Genomic DNA, 15,589 nt, shown 5'->3' with positions numbered 1-15,589 from the left:
CAGAGCCCACTTCAGATCCTCTGTCCCCTCTCCCTCTGCCCCTCCCCTGCTCATTCTCTCTCTCTCTCTCTCAAAAATAAATAAACATTAAAAAAAGAGGCTCCTACTTTATAAGGTCTTTTGAGAAAGCAACCACATGATCTGTCATGTGACATAAATAATGTAGCTAAAGTCATTCATATATAGGCTGCTTCAGAAAGTTAATCCTCCCTAGCGAGGTGCTAGACAGTTTTGCAAGAACATTCAAGTTGATAGTGATGGGCTCTATGGAAAAGGGGCTGGTGAAGGATCTAAGCTGATTTCTTCATATGCGAAGACTAGGAGACTCCCTATTTATGGAATAAAAATGTGCATTTTCCCCAACACACGCCTTTCCTCCAGGTCAGGTTGGTTAAGATCGTGTCTATATCATTTTCTGCCATTGTCATGATTTTCCCTGAAGTGCTTGCTGAGCCTCTCCGTTGTTGGCTGGGATATTAGTCGTGAGGAGCCCAGGCTGCAGGAAAGCTGGTCATGATGTGCATTAGGGCACAAGTCACAGTTTTCGGTGCCTGATGGCTTCCTTTCACCGAGGAGGCTGCTGGCGTCGCGCAGCTCTCGGGGGTTGTCTGTTCTCAGCGACTATTTTACTCAGAGCTTATGATCTGCTCTGCTCTTGGTGTTCATGTTAAAACAAGACAAGCCTTGTCATCGGTGATTAATTTCCTCAATTTGTACTTTCTAGTTAATGAGAACACACCCCACTGCCACTCTTCAATTCCTGGAAAAGTTTTGGAGAATAGTTTAAGATAGCATTGAGAATAAATGATCTCTTAGACAGAAACGCCAATCTTGACAGAAACCTGTTCATTTACATTCTCTCTCAAGTAACCGCTAGAAACATCTGCTTTTTTCAGCTCCTTTCCATATCGGTGGAGGCAGTTTAATGTGGACTAGATAGCTATGATGTTGGATTTGACCTTCCGCTGGTATTTAGAGCTATTTTTCCTAGGGGATATAATGATCTATGGAATAGGGAAGAGTATGATCTTGAGGGTGGTTTTTCATTAAAAAAAAAAAAAAAAAAAGGCAGATTCTTGGCCAACCCCTGGGACACCCACCTTTATGCCTCTTCTTGGCTCAATTTGGTCGCATTCCTCTAGTTCCTCCTCCCCATTCTTAGCAATTAAACGTTGAAGTGTCTTGGTATGTTATCGGGGTTGTAAGTTCAACTGCTTGATGTATGACTCACTTCTGCTGCCCCCTCCCCCTTTTCTTGTTTGCACAAAAGAGAGCCATTTGTTATATATCCAGAGTCAAAAAGTCCTCACTTATTCTTTGACTGTTACAGGAGGGTTTTTTTCCCTTCTGTGTTGGGAGAACAACAGATCGAGGGAGTTTTACCCAAGAAAGAAAGCACATACGATATTAGAAGAATTTCTGGGAGGCCAAGGTCACTATGTTTATTAGAACAAACAGATTGTCTTCATTTTATGGGTAAGGGATTTCTCACTAATTTGGTTAAAAAAATTTTTTTTAATGTTTATTTATTTTTGAGGGAGAGAGAGTGACAGAGCATGAGCAGGGGAGTGGCAGAGAGAGAGAGAGAGAGAGAGAGAGACATAGAATCTGAAGCCGGCTCCAGGTTCTGAGCTGTCAGCACGGAGCCCGACGCGGGGCTCGAACTCACGAGCTGTGAGATCATGACCTGAGCCGAAGTCGGATGCTTAACTGACTGAGCCACCCAGGCACCCCTCAAGGTGTTAGCATTGCAAAGGGTAGAGAAAAGTTTCACATGTAGAACTTAAAACCTATTCAGGGAGATGAGACGCCCAATAAAAATGGCATACAGGGTGCCTGGCTGGCTGAGTCTGTAGAACGTGTGACTCTTGATTGCGGGGTGGTGAGTTCGAGCCCCACACGGGGCGTTAGAGTTTACTTAAAAAAATAATATATTGTTTAAAGGTGGTACAGAGACCAAGTGTTCTGTGAGTCCAGCTCACTGGGATCTGAAGTCAGAGGAGGCTTTTTGAAGGGGGTAGGGCCTCAAAGGAAGGAAATCAGGAGGTGGGTGTTGGAGGCAATACGTACAGGGCAAGTGTGTTAGGGGAAGTTGGCTAGTCTTGGGAGGACAAATTTCATTGGATCCATTGGTGTCGCCCTGTGCCTCAGTTTCTCCTCTGTAACATGAGATGGTAATAGTAATCCTCATACAAGGTCGTTAGGACGATTAAGTGCTAACCCCTCCACAGATGTCAGCCGTTTGTATTATTTTAGATTATTTAGATTTAGATTATTAGGAGGATTGTGGGAACACCTTGAATGTGGGATCGGTCATGTGCGCCCTACCCTGCGGGTGATTGAGGGTCGCCAAAAATTTGAGCAGGGCCGTGAACCACTGAAATAAAGCTGATAAAGTAACCCGTCCGCAATGAGAAGGGCAGATTTGTAGACCTTTCCCAGTAGACTTCGCTTCAGACTAAGTAGTTAAAAAAAAATCTCCGGTGCCCAGATATGGTGGAGTTCTTTAAAAAAAAAAAAAAAGAAAAAAGAAAGCTATTTGATTTGTAACCAGTTTCCCAGAGGGTAGACCTATGTGATATATTAAAATCTGGTAGGACTGTAAAATGATAGGGTGAAGAGAGATAGGTGATATATTAGGTGGCCAACGTACTGGTAGGGTTTCTGTCGTCTTGCTCTCCTGCCTTCTCCGCTTCCTCGCTGCCCCTTGTCTTCTGTTCTGAGCCATCGGTCAAGTAAGCTTCTCCAGCCCCGTTCCCACATCGCTCCTGGCCCACCTACTTTGCCTACCTACTTTGCTAAATCGTTCAGAGCATTCTCTCTCAGGGCTCCTGGTTCATGTAATCTAGCAGTAAAGAAATTACCCTCTAGGTACCGCACGTACGTGAACACTCTTGAGACTTGGTAGATCGCACGATAAAAGGCTCTCCTGACTTGAGGATACTTCGTGCTCGAACTTTCCTACCCTCCATCTTTGATTCAGCTGAGTGACAGAAAGCCTTTGTTCTGGCTCCAGAAAGGGTCATGTGGTAAATGTTTAAAAGGTTGTCATCCAGACAGCTCAGGGTTTTAAGGAGACTTGGCAAGACTCGATCCCAGAGAATTACCTCTTCTGGCTTCCTTTCTGTGTTACTCTTCTGGGTGGTCTGAGTGGGCCGCTCGTCAGGATCCAGGCTCCTCACTGAATAAGGTGGGGCAATTTTCAGCTGTGTCCACCATCTAGGAAAAACAATAAAGGCGAGGAGGAGGAAGAAGAATACGGACAGTACAGAGAAATACCATTCTATTGGATGCAACCACTGGAGAATCTGTACTGGGGAATGAATTGCTCATTCATTCATCATTTCTTTTGCAAGCTTGTATTGAGTCTGCAGGTGCCGTTGTAGGTACTGGGGATGTAGCAATGGATGAGATGTGGGCCTTAGCAGACTGAAAGGGCCAGGCAGCGAATAAACAAAACAGATGAAGAAGGTATGTTTGGCTAGCGATTGCTGATTGAAAAAGATAGAATGTTGCGCCATCACGAGGGCAGGTGGTCCTCTTAGAAGTAACAGAGTGAACTGTGTGGATATGGGGAGGAAGAGGATTCCAGGCCAAGGAAACAGAAAGTGCAAAGACCCAAGGGCACTTGTGTGGGGGTGTTTGAGGAACAGCAGGTAAGCCGGTGTAGCTCGAGTAGCATAATTAGAAATAAAGCCCAAGAGGTCATCTGAGGCCAGATCACGTACATCATCATCGTAGGCTATGGTGAGGGCTTGTGGTCTTCGATGGGAAGCCATTGGAGGGTTTGGGCAAGGCTTTCTTTGTCATCCTCCTAGCCTTCTGATTCTAGTTCTTTTTTGTTTGTGTGTTTATGTATTTTTGAGAGAGAGTGCAAGCAGAGGAGGGGCAGAGAGGGAGGGAGACGGAATCTGAAGCAGGCTCCAGGCTCTGAGCTGTCAGCACAGAGCCCGACGTGGGATGTGAACCCACGAGATCTTGACCTAAGCCGAAGTCGGACATTTAACCGACTGAGCCACCCAGGTGCCCCTGATTCTAGTTCTGCCCTTGACTTGCGTATGTAAACTTGAGTGAGCTGTTGGTCGCTCAGTTTGCTGTTAAGTAAAGTGTGGCTAATTAGCTTATTATCTCCAGTGACATTAACAGAATTAGCTGTTGGTTACAAAGGACTTGAGGGCTGCAGAATGAGAGGTATGAGACAGAGTAATTGCCACTGTTTGATATAGTCCTTATTTTATCTTATTATTTTTAATTAAAATTTTTTTTCATATTTATTTATTTTGAGAGAGAGAGCACAAGCAGGGGAGGGGCAGAGAGAGAGGGAAAAAGAGAATCTCAAGCAGGCTCCGCACTGTCAGCACAGAGCCTGACCCGGGGCTCGATCCCAAGAACCGTGAGATCATGACCTGAGCTGAAACCAAGAGCCGAACACTTAACCGACTGAGCCACCCAGGCGCCCCGATATAGTCCTTATTTTAACAGCTCCCCAGAAGTTGAAACGCGACATATAGCCCAGACTCTTAGGATGAGAAGAGATCTTCCAGATCTTTCAGATCTGTTGATGCAGAGCCTGATTTCCATAGCAATGACTTAAAATTCCTTCCTGTACCAATTGCATTTCGAGCCCGTGAGAAATTGCTTGGAGAGGGTGGCCCCTACCCTAGGAAGGCTGCTGTGTTACTTGTTCAGTTTCGATACAATTATTTGTAGATTGTGAAAAAAAAAAAAAATGGTCGTATAGATCCCGTGGCCGGATCCCATTTTACAAGCGAGGAAGCCGAGAAGCAGAGTCTTGAGGACAGCTTCATGCTGGTGAGCAGGCGTGCTGGCCGAGAAGCAAGGTCAGAGGATTTGCAGGCATCTGTTTTGTCCCCGGATTCATGAGCTACCTACCTCAGTACCCCCATTTAGACATAATTGCAATGTTACAGGAAGTGATTTACTGTAATTTCAGATCCCTTTCCCTCTCTATTGTAATGATGTGCTTTGCTAATATTGGAAGTGGCGGCTGCCACAAAACGTCTTTGCTTGGTGAGGCAGCTGTACGTGAAAAAAAAAATTTCACGGACTATAATTTGACTCCGTACCACAAATGTTTTGCTCTGTGTCTTCCTTTCCCTTGCCACTCTCTTTGTTGCTGGCTATGGACTCTGCAAGTGGATTCTACTCGAGTTTTAGGTTTGAATCACAGGTCAGATTCTAATGGGGTTGTAATTTTCACCTGGGAAATGTGCTTTCATTTGTGCCATGCATAATTACTGTAATAGCTTTGAAACAGGGGTGTTTTGTTCCTTTGGGCACAGTGTGTCGTTTTAGGTTGTCTGGTCTCATCATTTTCATTTATTTATTATTTTTAAAAATTATTTTTGTTAAAAGTTTTTTAAATGTTTGTTTTTGAGAGAGAGAGAGAGAGACACCGGGCGTGAGTGGGGGAGGGGCAAGGAGAGAGGGAGACACAGAATCCGAAGCAGGCTCCAGGCTCCTGAGTTGTCAGCACAGAGCCCCATGCGGGGCTCGAACCCATGAGCTGTGAGATCGTGACCTGAGCCGAAATCGGAGCTTAACCAACTGAGCCACCCAGGCGCCCCGATTTTTATTTTAGAGAGAGAGCACATGTAGGGGAGAGGGGCAGAGGGAAAGGGAGAGAGAATCCTAAGCAGGCTCTATGATGAGCATGGAGCCCGGGCTGGTAGGGCTCGATTCCACGACCCTGGGATCATGACCTGAGCCAAAATCAAGAGTCAGATGCTCAGCCGAGCCACCCAGCACCCCTGGTCTCATCATGTAAATAACAGATACGAACCATTGTCATGAAAATAAGCAAACATATACAGTTGACTTGAACAGTGCAGGGAAGTGGGGAACGGGTTAGGGGCGCCGACCCCCTGCGCAGTGGAAAATCCCTATGTAAGTTTTGGCTCCCCGAAAACTTAATTACCGATAACTCGTTGACCTGAAGTCTTATGGATAACATAGCCAGTCAATTAACACATGTTTTGTATGTGATATGTATTATATACTGTATTCTTACAATAGAGAAAAGAAAATGTTATTAAGAAAGTCATAAGGAAGAGAAAATACATTTACAGTATGGTAATGTGTTTAAAAAAAAAAAATCCATGTGTAAGTGGACCCGGGCAGTTCAAAACCACGTTGTTCAAGAGTCAGCTGTGTGTATGTATTTGTGTGTGTATAAAATCAGCACTGTGATTAACGTTTTCCTTATATATGAATCTAGGTTTCTTCAGCTATAGCTCCTGTAAACTTAAATGTAGGTGAATGAAATATGAGAAGTATATATCCTCATATTGTGAGATCACGCACACACACTTTCTGTACCTTCGTAGTAATATTTGCTCGATTGGCGTTGCAAAACAAAGTGATAATTTTCTGTTTGGACTCCTTTCTGTTGATCTACAAACCCACATGGCCGCTCCCTGAAATAGAAGCCGTAGCATTTACCAGTCTAACCTGTTGGGGTGTTCCTCGCACTGGTATATTTTTGTCATTCGTTCTAAAATCAGTGATACTGAAACAAGTCGAAATTAATTACGAGCGTTATTATTTCTCTTCATTGATTTTCCTAAAAAGAAATGCCCCTTAAAATGTATATATATTTGCTTATTCATGCTATGGAAAAATAAATTGTTGGTATTTCAAATACTTGCCCAGAAATTGTCATTTTCGAGAATGATCTTGCCAAATAATACTCTTTCCATAATTAAAGTTCTTCAAATAGTCTGAGACTGCACTGGATAATCAGATGGGTGATTGGAAGTGGCAAGCTTAAATCTTAAAGCCAACTTCTGTAAGACAAGAAGCATAAGAAAGTGCTTCCTCAATAATCGCCAAGAGCCTGTGTCCCAGCCTCTTTCCATTCCCACCCATTCCCACCCTGGAAAGATGTTAGATCCAGCATCCTGGGGAATTTTACCAGAACAGATGCTTGACACAGTCTCCGGGCTGTGGCTTATTAAAAGAAGCATAGGCTCATCAGAGAGCTCCAAATCCCCCCTTCAACCTCTTTGATCAGGTCTAAGACTTCGTAAGGGAGCCTAGAGGGCCAGCAAGAACAAATCCGACTGTCTACCTCCTTCTCCCCGTTCCTGTGGGTTTTGCTGTGAGTTGGTAGTGAAAGGTTCCTCCGTAACTGTTGTGAATGCCTGATTTCAAATCACAATCCCATTGGGCTTATTGACTCAGATCTCAGCATTCTGGGCACTCGGGGGACAACTGGGAGGCAAGCAGTGACTCTCCCTGTTTCCCTGCAAGTACATTCTAGGCTGGGCTTCCAGAAATGAGGACATGGGACAATATAGGCGAGTCCACTAAGGTGTGCAGGTGAGATGAAAATACATCATGGGGGCTATGTGTATGTATATACATTTTGTACTTTTATTTTTTCGCCGTACATGTCTGTCTTTTTCTTCAAACTTCCAGAATATTTTTGTATTTGTGCTTGGATTTGTGGTGATGTGAATGGAATTATGAGAACCCACTCATAGTTTTTGCAATTAAATGGGGGAAAGGACGCTACAGTGAAACGGACAGTGAGTCAGATACAAAAATGCTTTATAGACTTGACTTTTTAAAAAGCTTATTTTCAGTTATTTTGAGAGAGAGAGATAGCAAGCAAGCAGGGGAAGGGCAGAGAGAGAGGGAGACAGAATCCCAAGCAGGCTCCGCACTGTCCACACAGACCCCCTCCCGTGGGGCTCGAACTCACAAACCATGAGATCGTGACCTGACCCAAAATCAAGAGGTGGGCGCTTAACTGAGCCACCCAGGTGCCCCAATGCCTTATCAACTTTAAAGGGTTAAAGCAGGGGCGCCTGGCTGACCCACTCAGAAAAGCACGTGACTCTTGATCTCGGGGTTGTAGGTTCGAGCCCCACGTTGTGTGTAGAGATTCCTTAAAAATCTTTAAAAAAAAAAAAATAAAGTGTTAAAATGTGTTTAAAAAAAAACAAAAAAACAAAAACAGGTCTTCTCTAGATTAACTGAGAGGAAATCACTTGGCTTGAACTTTCTCATCTTAAGAAAGTGAAGATAATTGTAATTCCTGATGACTTCTCAGAGTTGTCTGAAGATTGTCCAGATGTAATGACTGTGGCAAGCCCTTCAAGGTTTTTAGTTCAAATAAGCTGTTCAAATGCATTGTATATGTAACAAATGTATCATTGCTGGGTTTTCCCCTGTAGGTATTCAAGAGACGGTATTTTTACTTGACTCAACTTCCTGATGGTTCATATATTCTCAATTCCTATAAAGATGAGAAAAATTCAAAAGAATCTAAAGGTTGCATCTACCTGGACGCCTGCATCGACGTTGTTCAGGTAAGGCTATAGACGTTATCTTTTCTTCTCTTTCTTCTTCTTCTTTTTTTAAATGTTTGTTATTTTTTGAGAGAGAAAGAGAGCCCACGCATGCCTGCGCACGTGTGCGCGCACACACACACGCACTCGCCAGGGAGTGGCCGAGAGAGGGAGACGGAGGATCAGAAGCAGGCTCTGTACTGATGCGAGGCTCGAACTCACGAACCTTGAGACCATGACCTGAGCCAGAGTCGGGCGCTTAACCGACTGAGCCAGCCAGGCGCCCCTCCTCCTCTTTCTTGAAGAGGGTTATCAATCAACTGTTAAGAACGTCAGCATTTTTCTGTCTTGGTCAGTGGCATCTCCATCCACCAAAACATTTACACCAGGAACCTGTTCTCGCTCTGTGCCAGTATTCAGTCGGAGTCTGGCTCCGAAGTGCTTCTTGATCTCTTCCCTTCTTTCCGTTCCCTTCCTCTGGTTCTCCTTTTTGTCTGCTCTTGCCTAGAGTCTTGCCTTCCTGCCTTCTGATGTGTTATTTTGTGGCAGCCCATCTTCCTCGGACATAGATAGGGTCCTTCACTTGTCTACTTAAAACCTCTTGGTTCTTGATTTATTATCTTGCAGTGGGAGAGCTAAACCTCTTACTGTGACCTTACAGGTTACAGTGATTTGGCCTCACCCCGCTTTCTAACCTCATGCCCCCTGCACCCCTTATACAGCTCATGTTATACTCTACTCCGCTCATGTTGGGATTAGAGGGACTGTCTCTTATTCATGTCTCTGTCCCCTGTAATAATTAGCAGCGTTGTGGACTGAGTAGAGGCTTCACAAGTGTTTGCTGATTTGAGTTACTGAGGGGGCATGGACAAAGATGCAATGGGAGACAGGGCAGACAGATGGTGTAAGCAGGAAGTCGATTGGTCGAGAGATGGAGCCATCACTACAGAGCCAGCTGATGAAGAGGCAGGAGATGCTGGTTCAGTGTCCTCATCCTGCCTGAATCTTATTATCAATCCCACTTACTATGAATTCAACTCAAATGAGATTGTCATGCGGATCGAATAGAAAACACTTTAAAAAATAACAAGATCTGGGTCGCCTGGGTGGCTCAGTCGGTTGAGCATCTGGGTCTTGATTTTGGCTCAGGTCACGGTCTCACGGTTCATGAGGTGGAGCCCCATGTCGGGCTCTGCGCTGACAGCATGGAGCCTGCTTGGGATTCTCTCCCCTCCCCGCCCTCACCACCACCTCCCCCCACCCTCACCCCCCCCCCCGCCCTGCCCCTCCCCAGCTTGCACGTGAGTCTGCGTACGTGTATGTGTGGGTGCGTGCACGTGCACGCTCCCTCCCTCTCTCTCAAAATAATCATTTAAAAAATATATAAAGATCTATGTAAATAAAAGTTACCTACATACAGAAAGCTACAGCTTTCTTATCTTACTGGAATAAAGAAGGTACGTGATTCCTAGATTTTCTCGATTAGCTCCAGTCCAGATTGACCGTCCTTTATAATGTTCCCAGCCGCTGCTTTCTCCTTGCATTTATGATTCCCCCTCCCAAATATTTTCAAATATATAAATCTTGCTGATTTGCTACCGCCGTTTGATTTCATGCTTTGCTGTACTTTGAAGATGAGAAGGAGGAACTTTGTTGGTTCCTTCTTGAATGATGACCACGTGGTGGAAAATGACTGATTCATGAGCCTTTCTTGAAATTAATGCTGAGGTAGTGGGGAGCGGGGAGAGTGTGTCATTTCTTTTGTCATGACAGAGAAGGTGGTAATGTAAAAGAATGTGTCATCATGTTTGACGAGAGGAGGAGGCTTTTATTTTCCTTCTGCGCTAGTATTCAGCATAGGTCATTCCCATAATTTTTACTGAGAGCCACAATTTAATGTGAACCAACCATAGTCTTCTTTTATGCTATTGTGATGCATTTCATGTTATGCACAGTAACGTGAATTAGGTATCGAAACCTCGTTTTATGGTGTGATAGAAAGCAAGTGCCAGGTTTATTTCAAAGCACATCGGAGCTTGTTTCCAAGGGCTGATTTTGAAAACCTATAAATATGCAAGAAAAACTTTAAGCAGGGTAGAAAGAATTAAAAACATTTGCTTATTTTGATGCTGGTGGTTCGATTCTCTAGATGGGAAAAGGCCTCAAGTGATAATCCTCAGTCAACAAGTCGTGTCTTATGCCAACTTTGTGCATGTAGCACTGTGCCCAGTATAGAGGGGAATGAAAATGGCACATTTGACATGGTCATTCATCGTCTGGGAGTTTCTATTTCTTGTTGAAAGAAGCAATTCTTTCATGACAGTATTGACGTGCATGTGTGCTGAGCAGAGGTAAAAAAGAAACTAATGAAATCTAATATTGAAAAGGTAACTAACTGGACACATGCTTTTTCTTTTTCTTTTCTTTTTTTTCTCTAGTGCCCCAAAATGCGCCGTCATGCATTCGAACTCAAGATGTTAGATAAGTATAGCCATTATCTGGCTGCTGAGACTGAGCAGGAAATGGAGGAATGGTTGCTAACTTTGAAAAAGATTATTCAGATCAATACCGACAGTTTAGTGCAAGAGAAAAAGGAGACGGTAGAAACAACACAAGGTCAGAATTTTTAAATGATTCATTATCGAGGTAGAGCTCTTATCTTTAATCCATGGGAATGTCCTTTGTGTAGGGTAAATACAGAACTCTTAATCTTGAAGGTTGACCTACTTCCTCATTAAAAGTGACTATGGAGGTTGATAGATTTTCTTTCTTTCTTTCTTTTTTTCTTTTTTTTTGTTTTTTTTGTTTTGAAGGGTTGATGTTTCATGGGCTCTGACACATGAAATATCACCAGACTAAAACGGATAGGGAATTCATGGCAGATTGTCAAAAGTCCATTAAAGTTTTCCCCATGCTTTCATAATCAAAATTCTTTGCAGTAAATCTAGTAGGAGAGGATGGGGTGGGAGAGATAGTTAGGATATTCTTCTTAGGTGATTAGTAATGGTCTGCATGGTTTGGAACATCTGCTTTTAATGAATTTGCAGAAGATGAACCTAGCAGCCAAGGAAAAGCCGAGAACATCATGGCCAGCTTGGAAAGGAGTATGCATCCGGAACTGATGAAGGTACATCTTTCTTATGGCAACTTGCCTTCAACTGAGACAGCGCAGGATTAGCTATTAGTTTTAATGCTGGATTCCATTTGGCAATGTCATTTCTAAGTTAAAAACCACAGCAAATTAGTGAAACAGGTAGAGATTGTAAGAGAAAAGTTACACTCCTACAGTTGGATTTACGAGGGCCTGCTAACAGTGTAGAATATCTTTTTTTTCCCCCCAGATGGCAGGAGGTACTGTTAAATTTTTGTGACTTTATTAATGTCATTCATAAAATAAATATTCTTCGTTCAAGGGGTATTGATGCATATTGAACGTGATATTCAGTCGAATGATCTGCATCTGTTAATTTCATGTGAAAATCACATATTCTGTCTGTATGTAGATACATACATGCGCGTATATGAATAATTTCATCAGAGAAAGATTTTGGTGACCAGACATCATTTGTGTTAATTACTCCACTCTTTGAAGTTTGAAATGAGCTTAACTTGGAAAGTGTAGAGGCGATTATCATACCTATCTTAGTAGGTTACATATTTTACTCTGTGGACTCTATACCATAGTAGAGCAGAAGCTTATACCCCATTTATTCATTTAAATCCTCGTTAAACCTGTTGATATTTTCACTTGATTCTTCTTCTTGGACTACTAAATTACATAAGCTTAGAAGTTATTTTTTTCTACTTGAAATTTACGCTTCTCTTAAAAGAAAAAAAATTTCCCTTCTCTTAAACTTCACAGCAATTTTCCGAAACTTAGGAACACGCTCATGAGCCCCTGATCTAGGTTTTCTGTGATTTTGTAGATTTTAATCTATCCTTTTGGAGTCTTTGACATTCCAGGCTATACAGCCCATTATGTTTTTCCTCAAGCGATGGAATCGGAATTGTATATGATATCCCATGGCTAGCACCGTGGGTGTGGAGAAGATAGTGTTTTGTCATTTGTCTTTCTTTTGCATTCAAATCTCTTATATTCCTTTTTTGTACTACGGTGGGTTGATCAAGATTCTTGATGTTATGAGAGGCACATAGAAGGTAGAAGAACCTGATCTATAGCTTATCATGGGTCGTAGCAATGGTGACTCTCCACCAAGCACACGTTTTTTTTATCTGCATTAAGTTATATGGAGCTGGGAAATAGTATATCTTTTGAAGATCTGTCAGAGGGTAGTTTCACAAACTAGGTATTTTTTAAAAAATAATCTCTACACCCACCACGGGGCTTGAACTCACGACCCCCAGATCTGGAATCGCACGCTCTCCCAACGGAGCCAGCCAAGCGCCCCACCTACACTAGATATTTAAATGTTATTTAATACCGTTTTGAAGAAAATGAAGTAACGTTCGGTGTGTGTATTTTTAATTTTAGTACGGCAGAGAAACTGAACAGCTAAATAAACTCAGCAGAGGGGACGGAAGACAGAATCTCTTTTCTTTTGATTCGGAAGTCCAGGTATCAATGACCTATTTCTTTAAATAATCAAAGAATCATCGCTTAGTCAGGTAAACAACATCTGTGAAATGTTGAAACCATTGATGTTTTGTACCACCGACTCATGCCTGTTGTTCTGTATTTGTCATGTTCACTTTGAACAAGTGGCTTAACAGCTAACTTCCTCAAGAGGACTGTCACATATGCAAATAGTTTGAGACTGAATACACATGTTTGTTGTTTTTTTTTTTCCCCCTCCTTCCCTATATTCTTTTTAGTTCATCTCACTCCTCAAAAGAGATAAATTAAAGAACCCTTAAAGATGGCGCTGGTACTCTTTTAACCCATTAAATACAAGTGTGATCCAGAGACAGCAGATCTCTGCAGTATAAAGAGGTCCCATGAGAAATGTGGTTGATTTTCCACTCTCGGATGTTCATGTCTGGCTTGATCCCACTTCAAGGGGAAATTAGTGCGGGGATGTGCAGGTTTACGGGCAGTTGCGTATTTTAACCTCTTTCGTGAGAGCGAGGCACTTTTTGTACTAAGATCTGTGCGCTTCATGTTTAATTCCGTATTTTCTCATTGAAAGGCTGATTTGTTTAAATGGAAAAACTCGACAGTATGTAAGTGTCACAGATATATTTCTTTTTTAAAAAATTCATTTATTTTGAGAGAGAGAAGAGAGTGGGGCAGGGCGAGGGGGAAAGACAGAGAATCCCAAGCGGGCTCCACGCTCCGCGGGGAGCCCGATGCGGGGCTCGATCTCATGACTGTGAGATCATGACCTGAGCTGAAACCAAGAGTCGGACGCTTAACCACCTGAGCCACCCAGGCGCCCCTACAAATATTTTTCTTAACATACTTCACGAGAAAATGGAATTATTTGGGGAAAGACGGATTCTTTTTCCACTTTTTTCTAGTGAGATTTATAATGAAAATTTTGGGATTTTTTTTGAAATCGAAAAGTTTGCATTACATAAATAGCATTTATGTTTTTTTCTCAGTGAAAATAGATCAGAAAAATATAATTTGGGGAAGACTGATTTTGTTTCTGCTTCGAACGGTTTTTTAATTTTTTTTTTAATTTGACATGGGAAAAGTATATAGTCTATCAATAATGCAGGCATTTTTCCTGAATAAAAATACCATATGAGAAAATAATTTTGGAGGAAAAATTTTAAAACATGTTTTATCTCCTTTTTTCTTTCTTTTTTTTTAAAGTTTATAAATGTTTATTTATTTATTTATTTATTTATTTTTTTAATTTTTTTAATGTTTTTATTTTATTTTTGAGACAGAGAGAGACGGAGCATGAGCAGGGGAGGGGGAGAGAGAGAGGGAGACACAGAATCCGAAGCAGGCTCCAGGCTCTGAGCTGTCAGCACAGAGCCTGATGCGGGGCTCGAACTCACAGACCGTGAGATCATGACCTGAGCCGAAGTCAGACACTCAACCGACTGAGCCACCCAGGCGCCCCAATGTTTATTTATTTTTGAGAGAGAGCACAAGTTGGGGAGGGGCAGAGAGAGAGAGAGAGGGAGACACAGAATCTGAAGCAGGCTCCAGGCTCTGAGCTGTCAGTGGAGAGCCCGATGTGGGGCTCGAACTCACAAAACCGTGAGATCATGACCTGAGCCGAAACCGAGCGTCGGATGCTTAACCGGCTGAGCCACTCAGGCACCCCTCTCCTACTTTTTTTCCGTAGCAATATTCGATTGCTTGTGTAAGTTATGTGATTTAAATAAAAAGGGGGTGGGGGTACAGTAGGACCTTCGGAGTACTGGCTCTTAGATACTCATTCAGAAAGTTGCTGATTCCAAACAAGCCTGAGCCTTTCATAGAGCCCCGCCCCCCCCCCCCCCCCCCCCCCCCGCCCCACGACTGGGCTCTAATTGGACATGTCAGGCTCTTTCCTTGTATACAAAGAAGCCAATTGACTGTGGTTGAAACTCAATCCAGTATCTTTAAAAAATTTGTGGTGTGGTGTTTTTGTGGTCATGGAACTGAACTCAAGCATAAAAGCAGTTATCAGTGAGCTACAATCGTCGGTGAAGAATTTCACCATTGCAGTGACACTTGGACGCCCAAAACGGTTGATTTTAATGTAGGGAAGGCAGTGTCCTTGCAGAGAAATCTGTGTCGTATGTGTTGCGTCCCTTTTCTGGGTGAAGTGCCATCATCCTATGCTATCAGCCTTCTCTTTTGACCCCAGTACGATGTCTTGAGAGGGACTCTCTATCGCCGACCTTAGAGCATAAAGACCACCGCGGCAGACCTGGGGGAAGGCTCTGCGTCCCAGCGTCTGTACTTGGAGGCCTCAGAAGGGAAAGGATTTGGGGGCTGGGGTGGTTTAGTCCAGTTTCCCTCAAAGTCCGCTGTCTCGGGAAGATAGAAAGGAGAGCAGATAAATGGGCGGAAATTAGAATTGATCTCCATGGCAATGACTGGCCTCAGCCGGCTTTACAGATAAGTGTTCAAGAGGGAGCTGTCTAGTCCCACACATTTGTGCTCGGTTTGTAGATAAATAGACTCGGGAGGAAAAGGGTGCTTTCAGGTACGAATGTTATAGGTAGGCCCGTGGAAGGAGGATTTTTTTTTGGTCAGTGATGCCGGCTAGGTCAGAAGGGCTGTAATTATCCAAGATTCTTCCGGCACAATACCTGTTTTGGCTTGAATTACTTAGGCAATTGAGAAAAAGCCTTGGGTTTCTTGGCTT

The 15,589-nt window shown here is 43.1% G+C and overlaps 1 protein-coding gene across 5 annotated transcripts in view; it reads left to right on the top strand.

Moving 5' to 3' along the window:
- Positions 1-15,589, top strand: part of DOCK11 (dedicator of cytokinesis 11) — a 197,767-nt gene that overhangs the window by 57,686 nt on the left and 124,492 nt on the right. For all 5 annotated transcript variants that reach the window (XM_053892126.1, XM_053892123.1, XM_053892122.1 and 2 more), the window contains exons 7-10: positions 8,202-8,336; positions 10,754-10,931; positions 11,363-11,442; positions 12,808-12,891. In XM_053892126.1, coding sequence (XP_053748101.1) covers positions 8,202-8,336; positions 10,754-10,931; positions 11,363-11,442; positions 12,808-12,891 — 477 coding nt within the window. The remainder of the gene's footprint in view (positions 1-8,201; positions 8,337-10,753; positions 10,932-11,362; positions 11,443-12,807; positions 12,892-15,589) is intronic.

The sequence above is a fragment of the Panthera pardus genome, unplaced genomic scaffold (assembly GCF_024362965.1).
Source record: "Panthera pardus isolate Hobbes unplaced genomic scaffold, ASM2436296v1 HiC_scaffold_27, whole genome shotgun sequence".
Taxonomy (NCBI): domain Eukaryota; kingdom Metazoa; phylum Chordata; class Mammalia; order Carnivora; family Felidae; genus Panthera; species Panthera pardus.
Note: the sequence above shows the minus strand (reverse complement) of the source record. Positions and strands in the feature narration are given on the sequence as shown.